The sequence below is a fragment of the Balaenoptera ricei genome, chromosome 16, assembly GCF_028023285.1.
Source record: "Balaenoptera ricei isolate mBalRic1 chromosome 16, mBalRic1.hap2, whole genome shotgun sequence".
Lineage (NCBI taxonomy): Eukaryota > Metazoa > Chordata > Mammalia > Artiodactyla > Balaenopteridae > Balaenoptera > Balaenoptera ricei.
In genome coordinates, this window is record NC_082654.1 from 12479921 (window position 1) to 12498265 (window position 18345).

General features: G+C 36.7%; 1 protein-coding gene across 3 annotated transcripts in view; it reads left to right on the forward strand.

The window, feature by feature from the left end:
- CACUL1 (CDK2 associated cullin domain 1) overlaps positions 1-18345 on the forward strand; it is a 63503-nt gene that overhangs the window by 28660 nt on the left and 16498 nt on the right. For all 3 annotated transcript variants that reach the window (XM_059899585.1, XM_059899584.1, XM_059899586.1), the window contains exons 4-5: positions 13873-13968; positions 16339-16441. In XM_059899585.1, coding sequence (XP_059755568.1) covers positions 13873-13968; positions 16339-16441 — 199 coding nt within the window. The remainder of the gene's footprint in view (positions 1-13872; positions 13969-16338; positions 16442-18345) is intronic.

The window sequence follows — 18345 nt, forward strand, 5'->3', positions numbered from 1 at the left end:
ATAAATATGCAAGTGTAGAATAATAATAGTGATAATGTCTTATAGGGTATAATATAAATAACTCAAACACATGACAGTTGCATGGAAGATGGAAGAAGGTAAAAGGATTTAAAATGTTCTAAGGCCCTTGCATTGTTGAGGAAGAAGGTAAAAGGATTTTAAATGTTCTAAGGCCCTTGCATTGTTGAGGAAGAGGTAAAAGTACTCATTTATTTCAGACTATGGTAAGACAAGGATGCAGTCTATAACCTTAGGGTAATCACTAAAAAAAATAGTAAAAAGTGTAATTAACAAGATAATAGAGAAAATGGAATAATTTGAAAATAAAGGAGTCAAGAAAGGATAGAGAAAGGTACAGAGAACAGATGGGACAAATAGAAAAATAGTAAGATAATAAACTGACACATTATTTATAATAAACTGACACATGATTTATAATAAACACATTATTTTATTATTTTATTTTATTTTATTTATTTTATTATTTTTATTTATTTTATTATAAACTGACACATTATTTATAATAAACTGACACTAATTATTTATTATAAACTGACACAAATAACACATTATTTATTTTTGGCTGCGTTGGGTCTTTGTTGCTGTGCACGGGCTTCCTCTAGTTGCGGTGAGCGGGGGCTACTTATCGTTGCGGTGCGCGGGTCTCACTGCAGTGGCTTCTCTTGTTGCGGAGCAGGGGCTCTAGGCACGCGGGCTTCAGTAATTGTAGCACACAGCCTCGGTAGTTGTGGCTCACGGGCTCTAAAGCGCAGGCTCAGTAGTTGTGGCGCACGGGCTTAGTTGCTCTGCGGCATGTGAGATCTTCCCGGACGAGGGCTCGAACCCGTGTCCCCTGCATTGGCAGGTGGATTCTTAACCACTGCCCCACCAGGGAAGCCCATGGGAGCTTCTTAAGGGCATGAATCCTGACTTACTTGTTTCTCTTGGCCTGTGTGGTATTGAACTAAGTGCTCATTAGATAAATATGCTGGTCTTAATGCTATTAACCAAATGTTTCCAGTCAGGAGTGTACTTCTCTATCCCATTGAAGTTAGACTTGGTCAAGTGCTTTGGCCTGTGGATTTTAAGAGAAAGTGAAGTGTGTTTGGTGAGGTATATACCCAAAGATCTGAAGCCTTTAAGATCGGCAGTGCAATTTTCCATGTTTCCCTTTCTCTGCCAAGTGTTCTAGGTGGTAGAGGCTCCCTTAACCTGCGTCCCTGAGTGCTTATAACATGAAGCAGACCCTCAAGATGGGCATGTAACATGGGAGAAAGAAGACTTTGCTATATATTTTTTTCTTTTTAAACACATTAAAAAATTTTGTTATTTTTTTATTGCGATACAATTCACATACCCTAACATTCACCTTTTTAAAGTGTACAACTCAGTGGTTTTTAGTACAGTCATGAAGTTGTGCAGCCATCATCACTAATTTCAGAACATTTCAGTCACCCCAGAAAGAAGCCAGCGCTTATTAGCAGCCACTCACTAATCTCCCCTCCTCTCAGCCACTGGCAGTAACGAATCTACTTTGTGGATTTGCCTATTCTGGACACTTCGTAGAAATGGAATTAGTCAATATATGACCTTTTGTATCTGGCTTAATTAACGTATTAGCATGTTTTCAAGGTTCATTCATGTTTATAGTATGATACTTTATTCTTCTTTTTGGCTGAAAAACATTCCATTGTTTGGTTATACCACATTTTGTTTATCTAAGCTCTGTTTTGTTAAGTCACTGAGATTTTGGGGGGACGTTGACTGTTAAAATCAGTATTTGAATTGATAATACTTAGAAGATTCTGTTTTATCCCACTACCATTTGGATAATTGAACTTCATGGATATAACATCCTTTACTCTTAAAACTGTTTTCTTTTTTCTTTCTTTTTTTTTTTTTTAAGTATTTATTTATTTACTTTTGGCTGTGTTGGGTCTTCGTTTCTGTGCGAGGGCTTTCTCCAGTTGTGGCGAGCCGGGGCCACTCTTCATCGCGGTGCGCGGGCCTCTCACTATCGCGGCCTCTCTTGCTGAGGAGCACAGGCTCCAGACGCGCAGGCTCAGTAATTGTGGCTCACGGGCCCAGCTGCTCCGCGGCACGTGGGATCCTCCCAGACCAGGGCTCGAACCCATGCCCCCTGCATTGGCAGGCAGACTCTCAACCACTGCGCCACCAGGGAAGCCCTAAAACTGTTTTAGATGACACTTAGACAATTTGATTATTTTTGTGTACATCTGAATCTGGAATCCACTAGAGCAGTTGGGAGGCATTTTCTCCCCAAGTAATGTTGATACATTTATTGTATATGTTAATATACTTTATTAAATTGAGAGTATATTTTCACTTTGGCCAAATAAAAATATTCTGATATTTTGATCTAGTAGCTTTATAGTCGGGAACCCACTAGCAAGTGTGTTTCTTCCAACAGTTTCTTTGTCAGTGGTTTGGAACTTACACTGTACATTACCACCAAGAAACAGTGTTTAAACAGAGATTTTGGCTCCCAGGCCAGGACAATAACATTGAAATGTTATTCGGAACAGCACTGATAATACTAATCTGAGTGCAGGGTCCTAAGGAGGAGAGACCACAAAGACAGAAGCAGAAAAGGAAAATGGTGCGATTTTTATTCTCAAATAAGGCAGAATTTAGAATAGTTTAAATGAGTGTTTGTCAACTCTTTTAAAGGAAGTTAACTAATTGCATTTAAACCATTCATTTAAATGAATTTAGAGTAATTTTAATGTCTTTTAAGCTAAATGTATCTTGGTTGAGTTAAATATAATTTGACTCTCAAACCAATTAATAATGGAAATTAATAGAAACTAAATCATAATCAGTCAACATGACTTAATTTTGATTCAGTCTTCGTAGACCCCAGATTACCTGTAAAAGCTTTATTGCCAAACTGCCAACAAATGAAACCAGGTTATCTTCGTGTTTAAAATGAGCCATGGATTGCTTTGCTATTTGTGTTTTGTCCAGTGGGTGGCAGCATAATTCAACTAGTTGTATGCAGTCATTTGAAAGCTTGTATATTTTTTAAAGGCTACAATTTCTATATCTGTTGAGCTACAAAGTGTGTTTAAAAATCTTTCATTCTCCCAAAATAATGCTATTTACTCCGTGCTATAGTGAGGAAGATTTTTAGATAGTGAGAAGATTGTCTGTTATCCTTTTTACATAGATTTCAAGTAAGGTAAATATCATTGCCAACTGGTAACTATCTCTTCACAGAAAGTCTTTCTTTTTTTTTTTTTAATAAATTTATTTATTTTATTTACTTATTTTTGGCTGCGTTGGATCTTTGTTGCTGCGTGCGGTCTTTCTCTAGTTGCGGCGAGCAGGGGCTACTCTTCGTTGCAGTGCGTGGGCTTGTCACTGCGGTAGCTTCTCTTGTTGCGGAGCACGGGCTCTAGGTGCGCGGGCTTCAGTAGTTGTGTCACGCGGGCTCAGTAGTTGTGGCTCGCGGGCTCTAGAGCGCAGGCTCAGTAGTTGGGGCGCATGGGCTTAGTTGCTCCGCGGCACGTGGGATCTTCCTCGACCAGGGCTCAAACCCGTGTCCCCTGCATTGGCAGGTGGGTTCTTAACCACTGTGCCACCAGGGAAGTCCCTAGAAAGTCCTTCTGAATAAGTTATTTGGAGATCTATTTTTAAGTCCAAACTAGAACTTAAAGTAGTTGTTATAGCAGAGTTGTTCTTAGAGAATTTGCCAGTGAGACGCCTTAACCCTCTATCAGTCTATAGGCTTCCATTCAGACCATAATTCTAATAAGTTTACTACCATCCTTTGAAGGCAGGGTCTGTGTTTTCTTTTCATGTGTCCTTATAGAACTTAACATAGTGCCAGGCCCCAAAGAGATCCTGTAAAAGTACTTACTAGTTGACAAAAATAAAAACCATATGCTTGCCTTACAGCTGAGATTATTAGAACCATCTACTTATTCCAGTTAAAACAGCATCCTTAACTCAGGAAATGGAATTTATGATGAGCAGGAGAGTCAAATCACTCAAATAATGAATAATTATTTGCAGTTGTTTATTAATCAGAGTGTAAAGAGTACATTTAGGAGTTGTATTCTTTTTAAAATAAACTTTTTATTTTGAGACAGAGTTATGTACTTAAATTGGAAGTTTTGCTCAGTGGTAAAAGAGATGAGGCGTATAGGAAATTGAGAAGTCATCCTAGTTCATCTGACTTTGGATATTTTCTCTTATGAAGTAATCTTGAACCTTCTGTAACTGTTCTTTGTTACCTAGCTTGTCTGTTAAAAAGCTGAGATTAGAACCTAGGTTTATCTCATTGTTATGTGGATAAGCTAAAGGAATCCAGGATCACAGAGGCTTGGCTTTAATTATGTTTAGTGTTCAAGTCCAAATAGTATTTGGAAAAGGAGGCAAGTCTTATCTTAGAAATAAGTGTAATAGTAATGATAGTAGCAGTTAACTTTGAAAGTTAAGAGACCTAAGAGAGAAATGTCTTCTGCTGTCTTTTAGACTCACTTTGACTTTTTTATTGTTGCTTTTAATTAGAAAATCATCCTTACAACTTATATTAGGAGCATCTAATGTGTACATTATAGTTCTTACCAGCTCCCGAGATTCATTTACCTTCTACGTAACTTACGTTTTTTGGATACTTTACTGTGGAAACAATATCTGCACAGCAGGAATGGGAATGGATAAGAATATAATGCCAGATGTATGTATTTGTCTATTTGGAAAGAAATTCCAGTTTTATGTAGCATCTCCGTCAGCCTTAGGTGTAATTAGTATTGCTTCTGGAGCCTTGATAAATCTGTCTGTTGGCAGAGTGGTATTGCTCTGGAAAGTCATGGAATAAGTTGGTTAGACTAAAAGTATATTACACGCTATTCATTTTTGCTAAAGTTAGTCATGTAGAGGCAAATTTTTTAAAAAAGTAATTTCCAGTTTAATATAGAAAATGATATTAAGAGAGCATTCAGGTCCATTTGTAATCGTATCCAAAATGCGGAAGTCATACTTGGTAATATAGGAATAAATGTTAAAATGTTAAAAGATTATGAAGGAACTATTTGAAAACTTTTAGCATTTCCGTTTGACTTTAAAAAAAACCTTTTCATTTGTCTGCTGTAATTCCCCATCTTTTTATGCATGTTGCCCACCTCTTCTACTGGGTCATAACATACATTAGTCATAGTTATTTTAAAGTCTCTGTATGATAGTTCCAGCCTGTGGGCATCTCTGTGTCTGGGCCTGTTGACTGTTTAACTCTTGACAGTGGGTGTGTTTTCTTACTTTTTGGCGTTTTTAATTGAATGCTGGACATTGTATAAAAACATCAGTAGAGACTGACATAAATAATATTTATGCTTAGTAATGGGCCTGCCCCTCTTCTGTCGGGCTGTTGGTGTGAGGAGTTGAGTCAGTCGTATTAGTGGTTGACGTGGGTTTGCGTTTTATCGTTTCAGTAAACAGTAAGGCCTAGATTCTCGAGCAGTGGACGGTGACTGCTCTGTTCTTAGTGTGAATCAGGAGGGTTTTTTCCAGTGCTCCTGCTATAGCCTCAGCCCTTAGCAGGCCCTCCTTTGTGGCGGGGGCCTTTCTTTGCACTATTGCCCTCTCCCAGCAGTGAGTGGATGGCCGTTGCCTGTTACTTGGTGCAAGGCTTCGGGGTGGGGAGCAGGATTTTGCGTTTGGGTTTTTTTCCCTGGTTCTCTTGCTCCTGCCTCAGTCATAGGTAGTCCCCGTGCACCTGAACCCTCGGAAGTGGGGCTTTCTCAGTGTTCTCGTCTCCCTCTTCCTCACCCCATTTGCAGATAGCCTTGTCCTTCTCAGTTCAAGGTCTAGAACTGGGGTTGGTAAACTTTTGCTGCCAAGGGCCAGGTAGTAGTTACCCTCACGGGCCTTGTGGTCTCTATTGCAGCATCTTTAACTCTGCTGTTGCAGCATGGAAGCAGCTGTGGACAATCCATACATGAATGGACATGACTGTGTTCCGGTCAGACTTTATTTATAAAAACAGGTGGTGGGCCGGATTTGGCCTGCAGGCTCTGGTTTGCTGACCCCTGGTCTAGAGCTCCGGAGGGCTTCTTGCTTTCTCCCTACTCCTGCACCTCTTGTCCCCCACACCCTGTGGCAGCCAAATTTCGCCTTGCATCCATGGGGGGCTTTGGGAGTGAGCAGGTTTCCTGCACTTCCCTCAGCAGCAGGATGCTTCTGTTTTGTAGTAGTGCAGAAACCTGGGCGTGAATGGATTTTCTGCTCCCTCCCCGCTGATTGCTGACCTTTGCCTGTGACAGGAGGGCTAGAGGATTCCCTGTCCATCCCCCCATAGTAGACAGTTTTTGCCTCAGGTAAAAGAAGGGTCACCAGGGTGCAGGTGGATCTCTTACCCCTTCCCTTCAACAAATGGCTTTTGCTTTGTAGGCGAGTAGGGTCCAGCGCACAGGCAGTTTTCATTCATGTCTTCCATTGGCAGCTAATCAGCAGCTGTTTACTCTTGACGGGCCCGCAGTGTGCATGGGTTTCCTTAGGGACTCCTGCCCCACCCTCAAACCTTGACAGGCCTAGCACATCTGTGCCATAGAAGGTGGCTTTCTGATCTCTTTCACTGCCCTCAATTATTCGTCTCAAAGGCCCAGTGGAAACCCATGGAAAAGAGCTGGGGAGTAGGTGTGGACTGCCCTTGTGTCGAGGCTCCCAGGGATTCTATACTGCTAGTTCACACTTGGCCTTTAATGGTTTATTTCAGCTTCTGTTGTTCTTGTACCAGCTTTTATGGCTGCCATCACCAGAGAGAAACAGTTCACGTGTCCTTTCTTTCCTTAGAAGAGCTTGTCACTCTTTGGAATTCAGTTCACTTGGTTGGACATGGCAGTTGTAAAATGTAGTGACCTCAGGTCTCTGATGAGCTCAGAAAATTGATTATGTAGGTTAACTAGCTTTTTCTTATCATCGGGGCAGGACTGATGTTCTCTGGTGGCTTTCTGCATTCTACATGGAGTTACAACTTCACCGTTGCACTTTAATAACTTCATAATCACTGAAGTTGATAATAATCAAGAAGCTGTTAAATTAAAAAGAACAATTCACCTATAGTCTTAACACTAATATTAAAATGTTAGTGTATCATATTTTTATTGATTTCAGTATAGTTTGCAGCTGCAGTGTCACTATTGTCATGCAATAAATGCCTTGTATAGGGTGGGTAATTACTGCTCTGCCCTCTCTTGGATCCTCTAGACTTCCTTCCCATAGAGCACCTCTCTTTCCTTTGAAGTGGTCTAAGGTACAGGCTTCTAAATGCTTAACAGCTGCTGGGCCAGCTGTTTAAAGAATCCCCTGAAGTTTTCTTTAAAAATATACACTTCTGGAAAGTTTCTGAGTCTGGACTTTGTGGCAAAGGAATCTGCATCATTAACAAGCCCTTCAGGTGACTTGGAGAGCAGCATTCTTTGAAATTCACTGGCCTAGGCAAATGTACCATAGTTCCCGAACCTGGTCTCTCTCAAGCAACGAGTGGTGTCATTTTTTGTTTAAACATAAGATTGTATTGTTGCTGAAGACACGCAACACATTTGCACCACTGAAGTGCTAATCTGGAGTAGAAGTACCACGCAAACCTGGATAATGCAGACAGCAGAGCTTGGTTTTAAGTATCTAATGAAGAGGGACTGATGAAGTAGACAGTGGTGGGGCCCGACAGTCATTATAATCACGTTGTTGAAATACATTTGGTCTGTGAGGTGTCGATGATATATATAGCTGAGTGATAATAGCAGATTACAGAATAATTCCATATTTGTTATAAAACATACACACAGAAGAACAGAAGAAAATGTTGATGGTAGTTATCTACCATTCTTGGGAGTGGTTGTTTTCCTATAATTGCATTGTTAATTTTAAAAATTTCAGTGAACATGTATTACTTCCACAAAGATATATGTTAGTGGCCTTGTTATGTTTATTAGATCCTTCCTTCCCGTCTTTTCTTCCTCCCTATTTCATTATAACATATGAAAGTCATCTCTTTATTTAAAGACAACTACAACGTTTTTGTGAACATAAAAGCATATATTCTTAAATTTTTTTCATGTTTCATTTTGGTGGGATGGGGATAGGGCGTAGATAGAAGAGGAGGGATAATTATGAAATTGTGGAACTTATTTGTATTTTACATCTGCAGTGTCCAGTTTGGTTACCACTAGTCACATGTGACTTTAAAATTAAAATGACATAAAAATTCACTTTCTTAGTTTTATTAGATACATTTCAAGTGCTCAGTAGTCACACATGACTAGCGGCTGCCTTATCGGACAGTGCAGATATAGGACATTTCCATCATCACAGGAAGCTCTGTTGGGCAGTACTGACCTAGACCATAGTATATTTGTCTGTTGGCTAGTAAAATTATTTAAACAAGTCATGCTGTTCTAAAAATTAATATATGTCTAATTAGAGTAACTGACCAAGCTTCCTTATCTAGCTTTCAAAATTAAAGATAATTAAGGAATATACTTAGTAAGCAAATATATATATATGTTTATATGTATATATATTTTTAAGGGATATTTAGCAGGTTGGTTCTATAAAACTCTTAAGTACCAAAATTATTTTGTTTTTATATGATGATACATGATTATCATCTAATTATACTTTTTTTAAACTTAATTTTTCTTTAAAATTACTCTCTACAAAATAGCATCTGTATGAAGTAATCCATTGCAACATCTTGTGGTAATAAAAGATTAGCAACAAGCTATCAAATGGGGGACTGGTTAAATAAATAGTACATTCAAACATTGTACTTAAAAGAATAGATTTCTTTAAAAAGTGGTTTGAGGACCTCTAAGGGTCCCTGAAATCTTTTCAGGGTGTCTGTAAAATCAAATCTGTTTTTCTAATACTACTAAGATCTTATTTTCCCTTTTCACTATGTGGATATTTGGTCTGATGGTGCAAAAGCAATGGTGGGTAAAACTGCTTGGTGCCTTAGCATGAATCTTCACTTCTACAAACTCACAGCAGAAAACAAAAGCATTTCACTTAAGAATGTCCTAGATGAAGCAGTGAAAAATATTAATTTTATTGAATTGTGACTTTGCGTATACTTAGAAAAATATTCTTTGTGAAGAAATGGGAAGCTGTATACTAAAGTAACAATGATTGTTTTGAGAAATAGCACTTCAGTGGTTATATGAATTTTGAGCTAAACTAGCTATTAAGCTAGTGTTTTCCCCTATAAAACACTCCTTTTATTTGAAAGAATGACTGACAAACTATGGTTATTTAGACTGGTGTTTAATAGACATTTTCTGAAAAATGAAAGAAGTGTGTCACTTCAAGGAAAACAACTGATGGTATTTGTTGCCAATGATAAAATTTGAGCTTTGAAGTGAAAATTAGAATTTTGGAAAACCTGTATCTACAACGATGATCTTGATAACATCCCAATACTTAAAAAGACTTTTCTGATGAGATAGATGGTGATAATTTTTTTTTGATGTTGTATAGTGAAATGTGTCATCATTTAGATCTACATAACTCAGTGAGTCAGTATTTTTCAAATGACAGGTTTGTAATGCTATAAAATGTATCTGTAAAAGACCCATTCAAAGTAGAAGATAGAACAATGGGTTTTAATGTAATAGAGTATCAAGAATTCATTGATAGTTTCAGATTTCATATCCCAACTAACCTTTAAGAAACTACCACTTGTCAAGTTTCAGAGAAGAATATCTACAATTATTTGAAAAGGCTATTAAAATATGCCTTCCTTTTCTGACTACATATCTGTGTGAAGGTGGATTTTCTTCATTTACTTTAACCAAAACATCACATCACAACTGATTCATTACAGAAGCAGATATGAGAATCCAGCTGTCTTCTATTAAGCCACTCTCAAGAGACTTACAAAACTGTAAAAACAATACCACTGTTCTTACTAATTTTTGGGGGGGAAAATATAGTTATTTACATATAACTTAGTTTATAATATAAAATATTTAACTGTATTTTAACATTAAAATTGTTAAAATGTGATGAGCTTATTATTGTCATTTTAGAATATATTAATACTTAGTTTTAAAACCCAGTTTTAGTTTCTAATATGGTAAATATTAATAGATACAACCTACATTATAAATAAAAGCTTTTTGGAATTTCCAATTATTTTTAAGAGTATAAAGGGTTGCTGATATCAAAATGTTTGAGAAACACTAGAATAAAACAGTCTCCACGATACATTGTTAGGAAAAGTGCAGATTAGTATGATTGTAAGTTAGCATTTGTGTGAAAAAGGATATAAATGGGATTCTTATTTTTTTGTATATATGTAAAATTCTTCTGGAAGGTTATAAAGGAATTAAGTGTTGGTTTGTTCAGTGCGGAAGGAATGAAAGGTAAATTCTTTACTCTAAACCCTTTTGAACTAATTTGAATTTTAAACCAGATGAATGAATTACTGATTTAAAAAAGAAGAAGAAGAAGAAATTAAAACATTCCTACCAGCTATATTACAAATTTCAGGGAATCTAAGTCTGTTATGAGAAGTTGGAGCATGTTTGGAGTAATGGTTATTTTTCTGGCCAATTGCTTTTTCTTACTTTATTTGAGAAGAAAATGAAGCTTATTTTAGGGGTAAAAAATTTCATTTAATGTCCAATCCAAATACATTCATGGTGAAATTATGTAAATCAAATAGGTAGCAATTTCCCCAATGGGACCCAAAGTATACTGAACTTAAGTTTTAAGGAGGAACAATTCGATTAGCTTTTTTACTAACAGGTATTTCTAGGTTTCTAGTAAAGAGAATGGATTTATTTTAGAAGACTATTATAATTTGTAGTCTGTCATTTAAGAGGTTTTGAATAAGTGCTACATGTAATGTGGAAGTAAAAAAGCTAAGTAAATGTTCTGACATTTGATTCAGTACAAAAAGTACTTTTTAATACTCATAACCTTTGCGGCTTTGGGAAGTCTTGAAAAGAATAACTAAGGAATTCAATTTTATTTATTCTGTCTGCTATTAAGTGTGGCTTTTGATCAATGTTCATACTTTTAACTTTTGGATAGATACAGTATCCTTTTATGAAAAAGGAAAATTATTTTAATGCAAAAACTCTTCAGATTTTCTTTTTTCATATCATACTTCTAAAATTGATTTCTTTGAATATTGAAATATCATTTCCAGAGTTCTTCGAAGCAGTTTAGAGAAAGATATTACATATGATTCTGTTCATTAGTTATAGTAAAAAGTTTGCCCATAATGTGGAACTATTTTCCCCAATTTTTTTAGTTAACAAAGAATGCCTTTAATAATGTTAATAGGTTTTTCTGAAGTATTAAACAAATAGGTAGTTAATTCATAAAGGAGTTTACTCTTGCTGCTTGCATGTGCATGTGTAATAGTTGACAGTTTTCTAAGCACACATTATTTTCTTTGATTCTCAGCACATCTTGGAAATGGCACAATTAGTGGTTTTCTTATTTTTTATATGTATGGAAATTGAAATTCAGAGGGCTAAATGAATTGTCGTATAGCCTTGTTAAATGATCAAATAGCAATTTAGATTTAAGCAAGGCTAGATTAGATTTAGATTTAAACAAGTTTAGATTTAAGCAAGACTGTCCTAAGTGCAAAAAAAAAAAAAAAGCATTTATCTATACCTACTATGTTCGGGTTCTGTGGTCTGCACTAGAGATATAAAGATAAGACACAGATCTTGCCCTCTAGGGGCTGAAAGTTTAGTGACAGAGACTACCCAGTGGAGAAGTGAATAAGTGTGGTGGTGCCCTGTTGAAGGGCCATATATCTCAGTTTCGAGGAAGTGACACAGATCTTGAAGGATGAGTAGGAGAAGTTAGCCAGGGTGAGTCTGGTTGGGGGTGGTGATAAAAGGCGTCAGGTAGAAGATACAGTCAAGGAGGCCTAAGCAGCACACGGACATTGTTTGGGAACTGTTAGTAGTTCCATGTGATGACTGTGCTACGTGGGAGAAGGAGCAGGATGTGATAGCAGAGAGGTAGATAGTGGCCTAAGTTGGAAGTCTGAACTTTTTTCTGAAAGTTTCAGGGTGCTAAAAATTGATTATAAATAGTTGGAAGGACTGAGTTTGAACAAGGTTAGAATCTTAATTCTTGGGCTTATTAGCTGTAGGACTGTAATCAGTTGACTAAATATTTCTGAGCCCCAGTTGCCTCAGATGTTAAATGGAAATAACATTCAATTTATTGCAGTAGGAGGACTAAGAAAAATAAATGTTAAAAAAAAAAGCACCAAATGTGCACCAAACCTGTATGTAAAAACTCGGTAATGAAAGATGAATTAGAGGTAAGGACAGCTTGCTGCACATATCTAAGCTTCTAAGTAGAACCGAAAAAAATGAATTAAATTTTATTTTAAAATATTATTGGACTATTTGGACGTTTCTAAAACAGCTTAGCTGAAATGGTTTTATAATTTCAATGTTTAAATTTAATATTTAGGAGTCTTTCAACGTGGTGTTTCTTTGTATACTTGTTTGAAAGCCGGACTTTGTGTATATGATGTGGTTGTCAGATGAGGAGACTGTTCCTGCGTTAGCCCTCGTGTGGAATCAGTTTAGTTTGTGTGATGTTTTGTGCCATGCCATTCCCCCAACTCCCTGGCCCAGGAATGAGTTCATAGCTGGAAGACTTGGATCTGTCATTCTAATTTTAGGCAAATCCTTGCCCATTTGTGTGTTTCTTCAACATTAAAATGGTACTTAATTAATTTAGCTTTAGAGAATAAAATGAAATAGAACATGATACGTTTTTGTAAACCACAGTGTCTTAGTCTGCTTGGGCTGCCATAACAAAATACTACAGACTGAGTGGTTTAAACAACGGAAATTTATTTCTCACCATTCTGGAGGCTGGGAAGTCCAAGATTAAGGTGCCAGCTGATTTGGTTCCTGATGAGAGCTCTCTTCCTGGCTTGTCGACAGCCATCCTCTTGCAGTGTGCTCACATGGCCTTTCCTCTCAGTGTGCTTTGGGGGAGGGGAGGGAGAGGAAGGGGAAAAGAATGAGCCCCTTGGTGTCTTTTCTCATAAGGACACTAATCCTGTAGGATAAGGGCTCTACTCCTATGACCTCATTTAGCCTTAATTACTTCCTTACTCTAAATAGAGCTGCACTGGTTAGGGTTTTAACATATGGATTTGTGTGTGGGGATACACACATTCACATTCATTCCACGATGTGCAGTTGAATTGGAAGTGTTCTCTTTTGATGGCTTTATGACATGGTATTTGGTAACAATGAGTTAAATGCCAGTCATGTATTGTATTTATTTTAACTGTTCTCCAGAGCTGCAGATGTATATGGACCATTTGAGTCCTGCCTTCTAGCCAATAAGTTTATAATTGGTTGGCTACAGGAGTGGTACAACCAAGTTAGTATCAACTTAGAATATTACGTACCTAAGGTAATTCTAACATATCAACAGACATTCTCATAGTATATTAAGCCTATATCACTTCCTTGAATTTCCCCCCCTATTGCAAGCCCAAATATAGTTTGATTCCCATAGTAAATGTCTGTAGTTTAGTGGTGATTTAAAAAATCATATCATTTATCTTAAGTGTAAATTTACCTTTTTACTTGTTAACAGAGCAAGCCTTTTAACTGACATGGTAAGGTTACACACATTTTAAAGGCAGCTAAATCAAACCTCAGTTTTGCATAGCAGATATTGGAATAGAGCTAGAAATCTTAACTAAACTTCAGGATATAAGCCTCCTCTTTTTCTTTATTGTGAATTTCAGTGTGAACTTTGATTGAGTTCTAAATCTGCATTTTAGATTGTGCCGGAAGATCTTCTGGTTTCCTGGAATGATCACATTTATGTTCTTTTTCACAGGCCAGCCCTCCAGATCTCTATATTGAAAGATTTAATATAGCTCTTGGACAGTATATGGGAGCATTGCAGAGCATTGTGCCTCTTTTCATATATATGGTAAGTTAGAGCTGTTTCCCCTTTCCAGATACCTCAGTTTATTGGTCTAAGTGCAGATAGATGCAGAAAAGTTAAGCATATTCTATTTTTCTTTTACTATGTTTTATGTTAGAAATGGAAATTAATCTATTTCAGCAATGTTGATAGTGTTGGCATAGAAGACTTATTTAGCCTTTCACTGTTTTAAAATTTCATAAATACCATTGCTGAAACAGACAATTAGGCATTAATAATCAGCAGTCACCCAATTAACATTTATTTTGTTTCTGCCATATGGAAGATGCTATGCTTGGAAAATAAAGATATATCAGAAAGATTTCTTACCTTCAGAAAGTAGAGAGTTAAGACATGTATCTAAAAACATGATGTATAATAAATGCCAAGGAAGTAACTCCATAAAAAGTAGAACAGTAAAGTTTGCTTTCATTGTGATAATCTTTTTCATTTGGAGAATTATGCCATGAGTACATCTTGTAGTCTGTTGACTTTGTTGAGGTGTCCCTACCCTGTCCCCCACCCCCGCCTTTTAAATATATAAAGCTATAGGATCTTAATGTTAGTGTTCCTATTGAACAGAAGAGCCCTTAGAAACCATTGTCCCACTTTCTCTTTGTTGATTAGATTAGGGAATGGGTTGTTTAGGTTGATCCTACATTCTGTAGCCTAGAGATAAACTATGTGTATAATACCAATCTTCAAAATGATTTATTCTCCATAAGATATGCTTTACTGAAAAAAACAGAACATTGGGAGGAATCTGTGTTATCAGTGGGAGACTACTATTTAAATAATTTATGGAGGATATTTACGGTAGAAAAATACACAGTTAAAAATAATGACATGTCTGTATGTTATTTTGGAGAGAATCTTTTCAACATACAATGTTAGGTGAAAAAGCAAGATGTAAAGCGGTGTGTGTTATATTTCTTCATTAGCAAGTGTTTTCTTCTTCATTTTAGAGGGCAAAAAAGCATATCCAAAAAAATGTAAGAACATTTTAGAAAGAGTATACAAAAGTTTTTGCAGTGTAGAATGGGACCTTTGGGAATGGGACAGAAAGTCTTCTGTGGGAGACTCCTTTTTATTGCATACCCTTTTGCATGGTTTTATTTTGTAATTATGTGCATGTTAGTTTTATAATTTTTTTTTTTTGGCTGCATTGGGTCTTCATTGCTGCGCGTGGGCTTTCTCTAGTTGCGGTGAGAGGGGGCTACTCTTCATTGTGATGCGCGGGCTTCTCATTGCAGTGGCTTCTCTTGTTGTGGAGCATGGGCTCTAGGCGCGCGGGCGTCAGTATTTGCAGCATGTGAGCTCAGTAGTTGTGGTTCACGGGCTTAGTTGCTCTATGGCATGTGGGATCTTCGCAGACCAGGAAATGAACCTGTGTCCCCTGCATTGGCAGGCAGATTCTTAACCACTGCACCACCAGGGAAGTCCCTTATGATTTTTTTTAGAGAGAAAAAAACATGTTAAGAATTGAGAGAATCAGTGAGCAACTTATTGACATTCATTCCTCTTTGTATTTTCCACTCCTGTACATTGAGTTAACATTTAAACATGAACAAATTCAATCTTTTTGATTTGCCAATCATTCTAATTAGGATGCTTTTGGCTGCAAGAAACAGAAAACCTGATTCAAAGTGATTTGTAAATGAGAAAGGTATTATCTCTTGTAATAAAACTCCAGAAATACGGCAGTTTCCGGGTTGGTTGAATCCGTGGTTCAACAATGTTACCAAAGTCTCAGGTTTTTTTTGTCTCTTTGCTTTATATATCTGTTTCATCTTGTTCTCCTCATGGTTGTGAGATGATTTTTACTCAAGCCTAGGTTTCCCTTAGTCTGATTGGGTTACCTTGGATCACTTGTCTACCTTTGAACCAAAGACCATCCATCCCTAAGGAATGCCATAAGCTGAATGACTTAGACTAATCATTAAAGTGAAATGTAGGGGAGTCAACCAGTGCATGCCCACTGCATGCTTTCAGCCTAGATCATTGATAAATAGGGTACCTTTCACTAGTGTTTCCTGGTGTTGCCTTTAGATGATGATGTAGTCATTTAAAAGGGCATATTAAGTGCCTGTCATACAATATGGTCCATTGCATCCCTGTCTAGTTAATGTTGAGTATCTTCCCATGTTCTTTTGTATGATTTATAGCATTTTATCTTGATGTGCTTTTAACCCCATGCTAGGAAGACTATAACTAATAGTGGCAGGGCTTTTGTTTTCTGATGTTGGGTTTTTATGTTTTAATTGATGCCTTTATGAATTGTTTCCTAAAATTATTTATTTTTTAGTGCTTCAGTTCATTAGACTAATCATTTCTCTCTAATTGATGCACTGAAAAATAACTTATTTTCTTTTTCAGAATAAGTTTTACATCGAAACCAAGCTTAACAGAGACTTAAAAGATGACCTTATTAAGCTGTTTACGGAACATGTTGCAGAAAAGCACATTTACAGCCTAATGCGTAAGTAATTAAACTTACAGGGATGGCATAACACTAGCAGTGTTTTGGGGGTTTTTTTTTTGAATCAAAGAGCATTGGCATCTAAACCCCAATGTTGATGTCTTCTGAATCTTACAGCGATCATAAAGCCCAATTCTATAGAGAGAGACACTGAGGAATTGAAAATGTGACTTGAAGATCACCCAGTGAGCTGGGAGCAGCCAGGTCATTGGACAGTGCCTTCGTATCTGGCATGATACTTGCTGCCTTTTTTTTTTTTTCTCTGACATTGGGGGAGATATTAAGAAGTTCACCCATAACTTAGTTACTGGTAATTCTAGGAGTGTAATGTTAATATCTTTGAAATGGTAGCACAGTATCCTCTCAGTTTCCTTATTTGTACTAAAAAAAGATAGATGACAATTAAGCTTGTGAGAAAGTAAATCCTAAATTAAATAAAGCATATGAGAATTAAACATATGTAAAGTACCTAGCACCTGTTAAATGCTCAATAAGTATTTTCTTCCCTCTCTCAAGCTACTTCTCCCTCAAATTCCCATTTTCTTTTCCTTAAAAGGGGAGTTCAACTAGAAAATTTTACTTTTAAAAGACTTTTCCTACAACGAATTTTAAGTGGAGAGGATTTTAGTGAAATGTTACACCTTCTTAACCTTACCTTTTGCTGCTGAATGTGATTATTTTTCAGTTAATTCATCCCAAATTAATTTATATACATTTTATATATAACTGAACCTGTGAATTTATCATTTCCTTATAGCTATCAAATTTGACATAGGTGGTTATACTTATGTAGAAGTTATTTGCAAATGTATATATTTGACCACATAATGAATGTGTGATTGAACATGAAGAGTTGGTGGAAACAACACTTACTGAAAACCAAACGATCGGTCAAAAAGTAGGAGGAAGATGGATTAATAGAGATAGACCCTGGGTTTGGGGTACATGTTGAAATTAGAGAGAACCTTGAGTAGAAGAGCCTCTAAGAACCTAAAATTTAGAATTTCAATTTTTAAACATGACATTTAAAATTTTTCTGCAATGCCTAGCATTGCAAATGTAACTCACATTGCATGTTTGAAAGTACAGAAATCATTGTTGGCCAAGTGAGATGGTGTTTCCATTTTTAAAAAGGTGGGGATAGAAGAAAACAACTTATATAATTTTACAAGCTGGCTTAGATGAAAATTATGCCAAGTTTCATGGGTATTTGGTTAGTAAATTACAGGTCTGTGAGAGATGAATTAAAAATGAGCCGTTTTGAGTCAGTAGTATCTGTCCTATTCATTAAATGATGGAGTTCGTTTGTATATGTTTTGTCTAGAGGAAGTATTTGTATCCATTTAACATATTTTAATAAGATTTTTTGTGTGACCATAGATAACCTAAAAGAAAACTGACTCTGTTGTCATGTTTAGTCAGGGTCACATGGTTAGACAGTGTGATGTCTTGCCTTTACCTTTAGTAAGGAAAAGTACCTGCAGTTGTAGCATTTGGGAAAGTGAGTTTCTGACTCTGATCTCGGTTACTAGAATTACTAATAACATGTCTTTCAGAAAAATTCCAAGAGCCTCATATATGGGTGATTTGGGGGAAAGGGAAATGATGGATGGAGGGAGTTAGAGAATGTTTCATTCCCCAAATGTAAATCTTTTGAATCGTGAACTTAATGGGAAGTATTTATACCTCACTCACTAAGTACCATGAATACTGTTGCTTTTAGAAAGCTTTACTTATTTTCAGAACCTCCATCAATTGAATCATTTCCGTTAGTGTTTCAACAGATACGCACATATCTACTTGTTGGATTGAGCTCTACTGCACTGGATTAAAAAAAAAAAATCTTTACTGTACAAATACTTGGTTTGCCCTCTTGGGTTGTTCTTTTCTTGCCCTTGTTTACC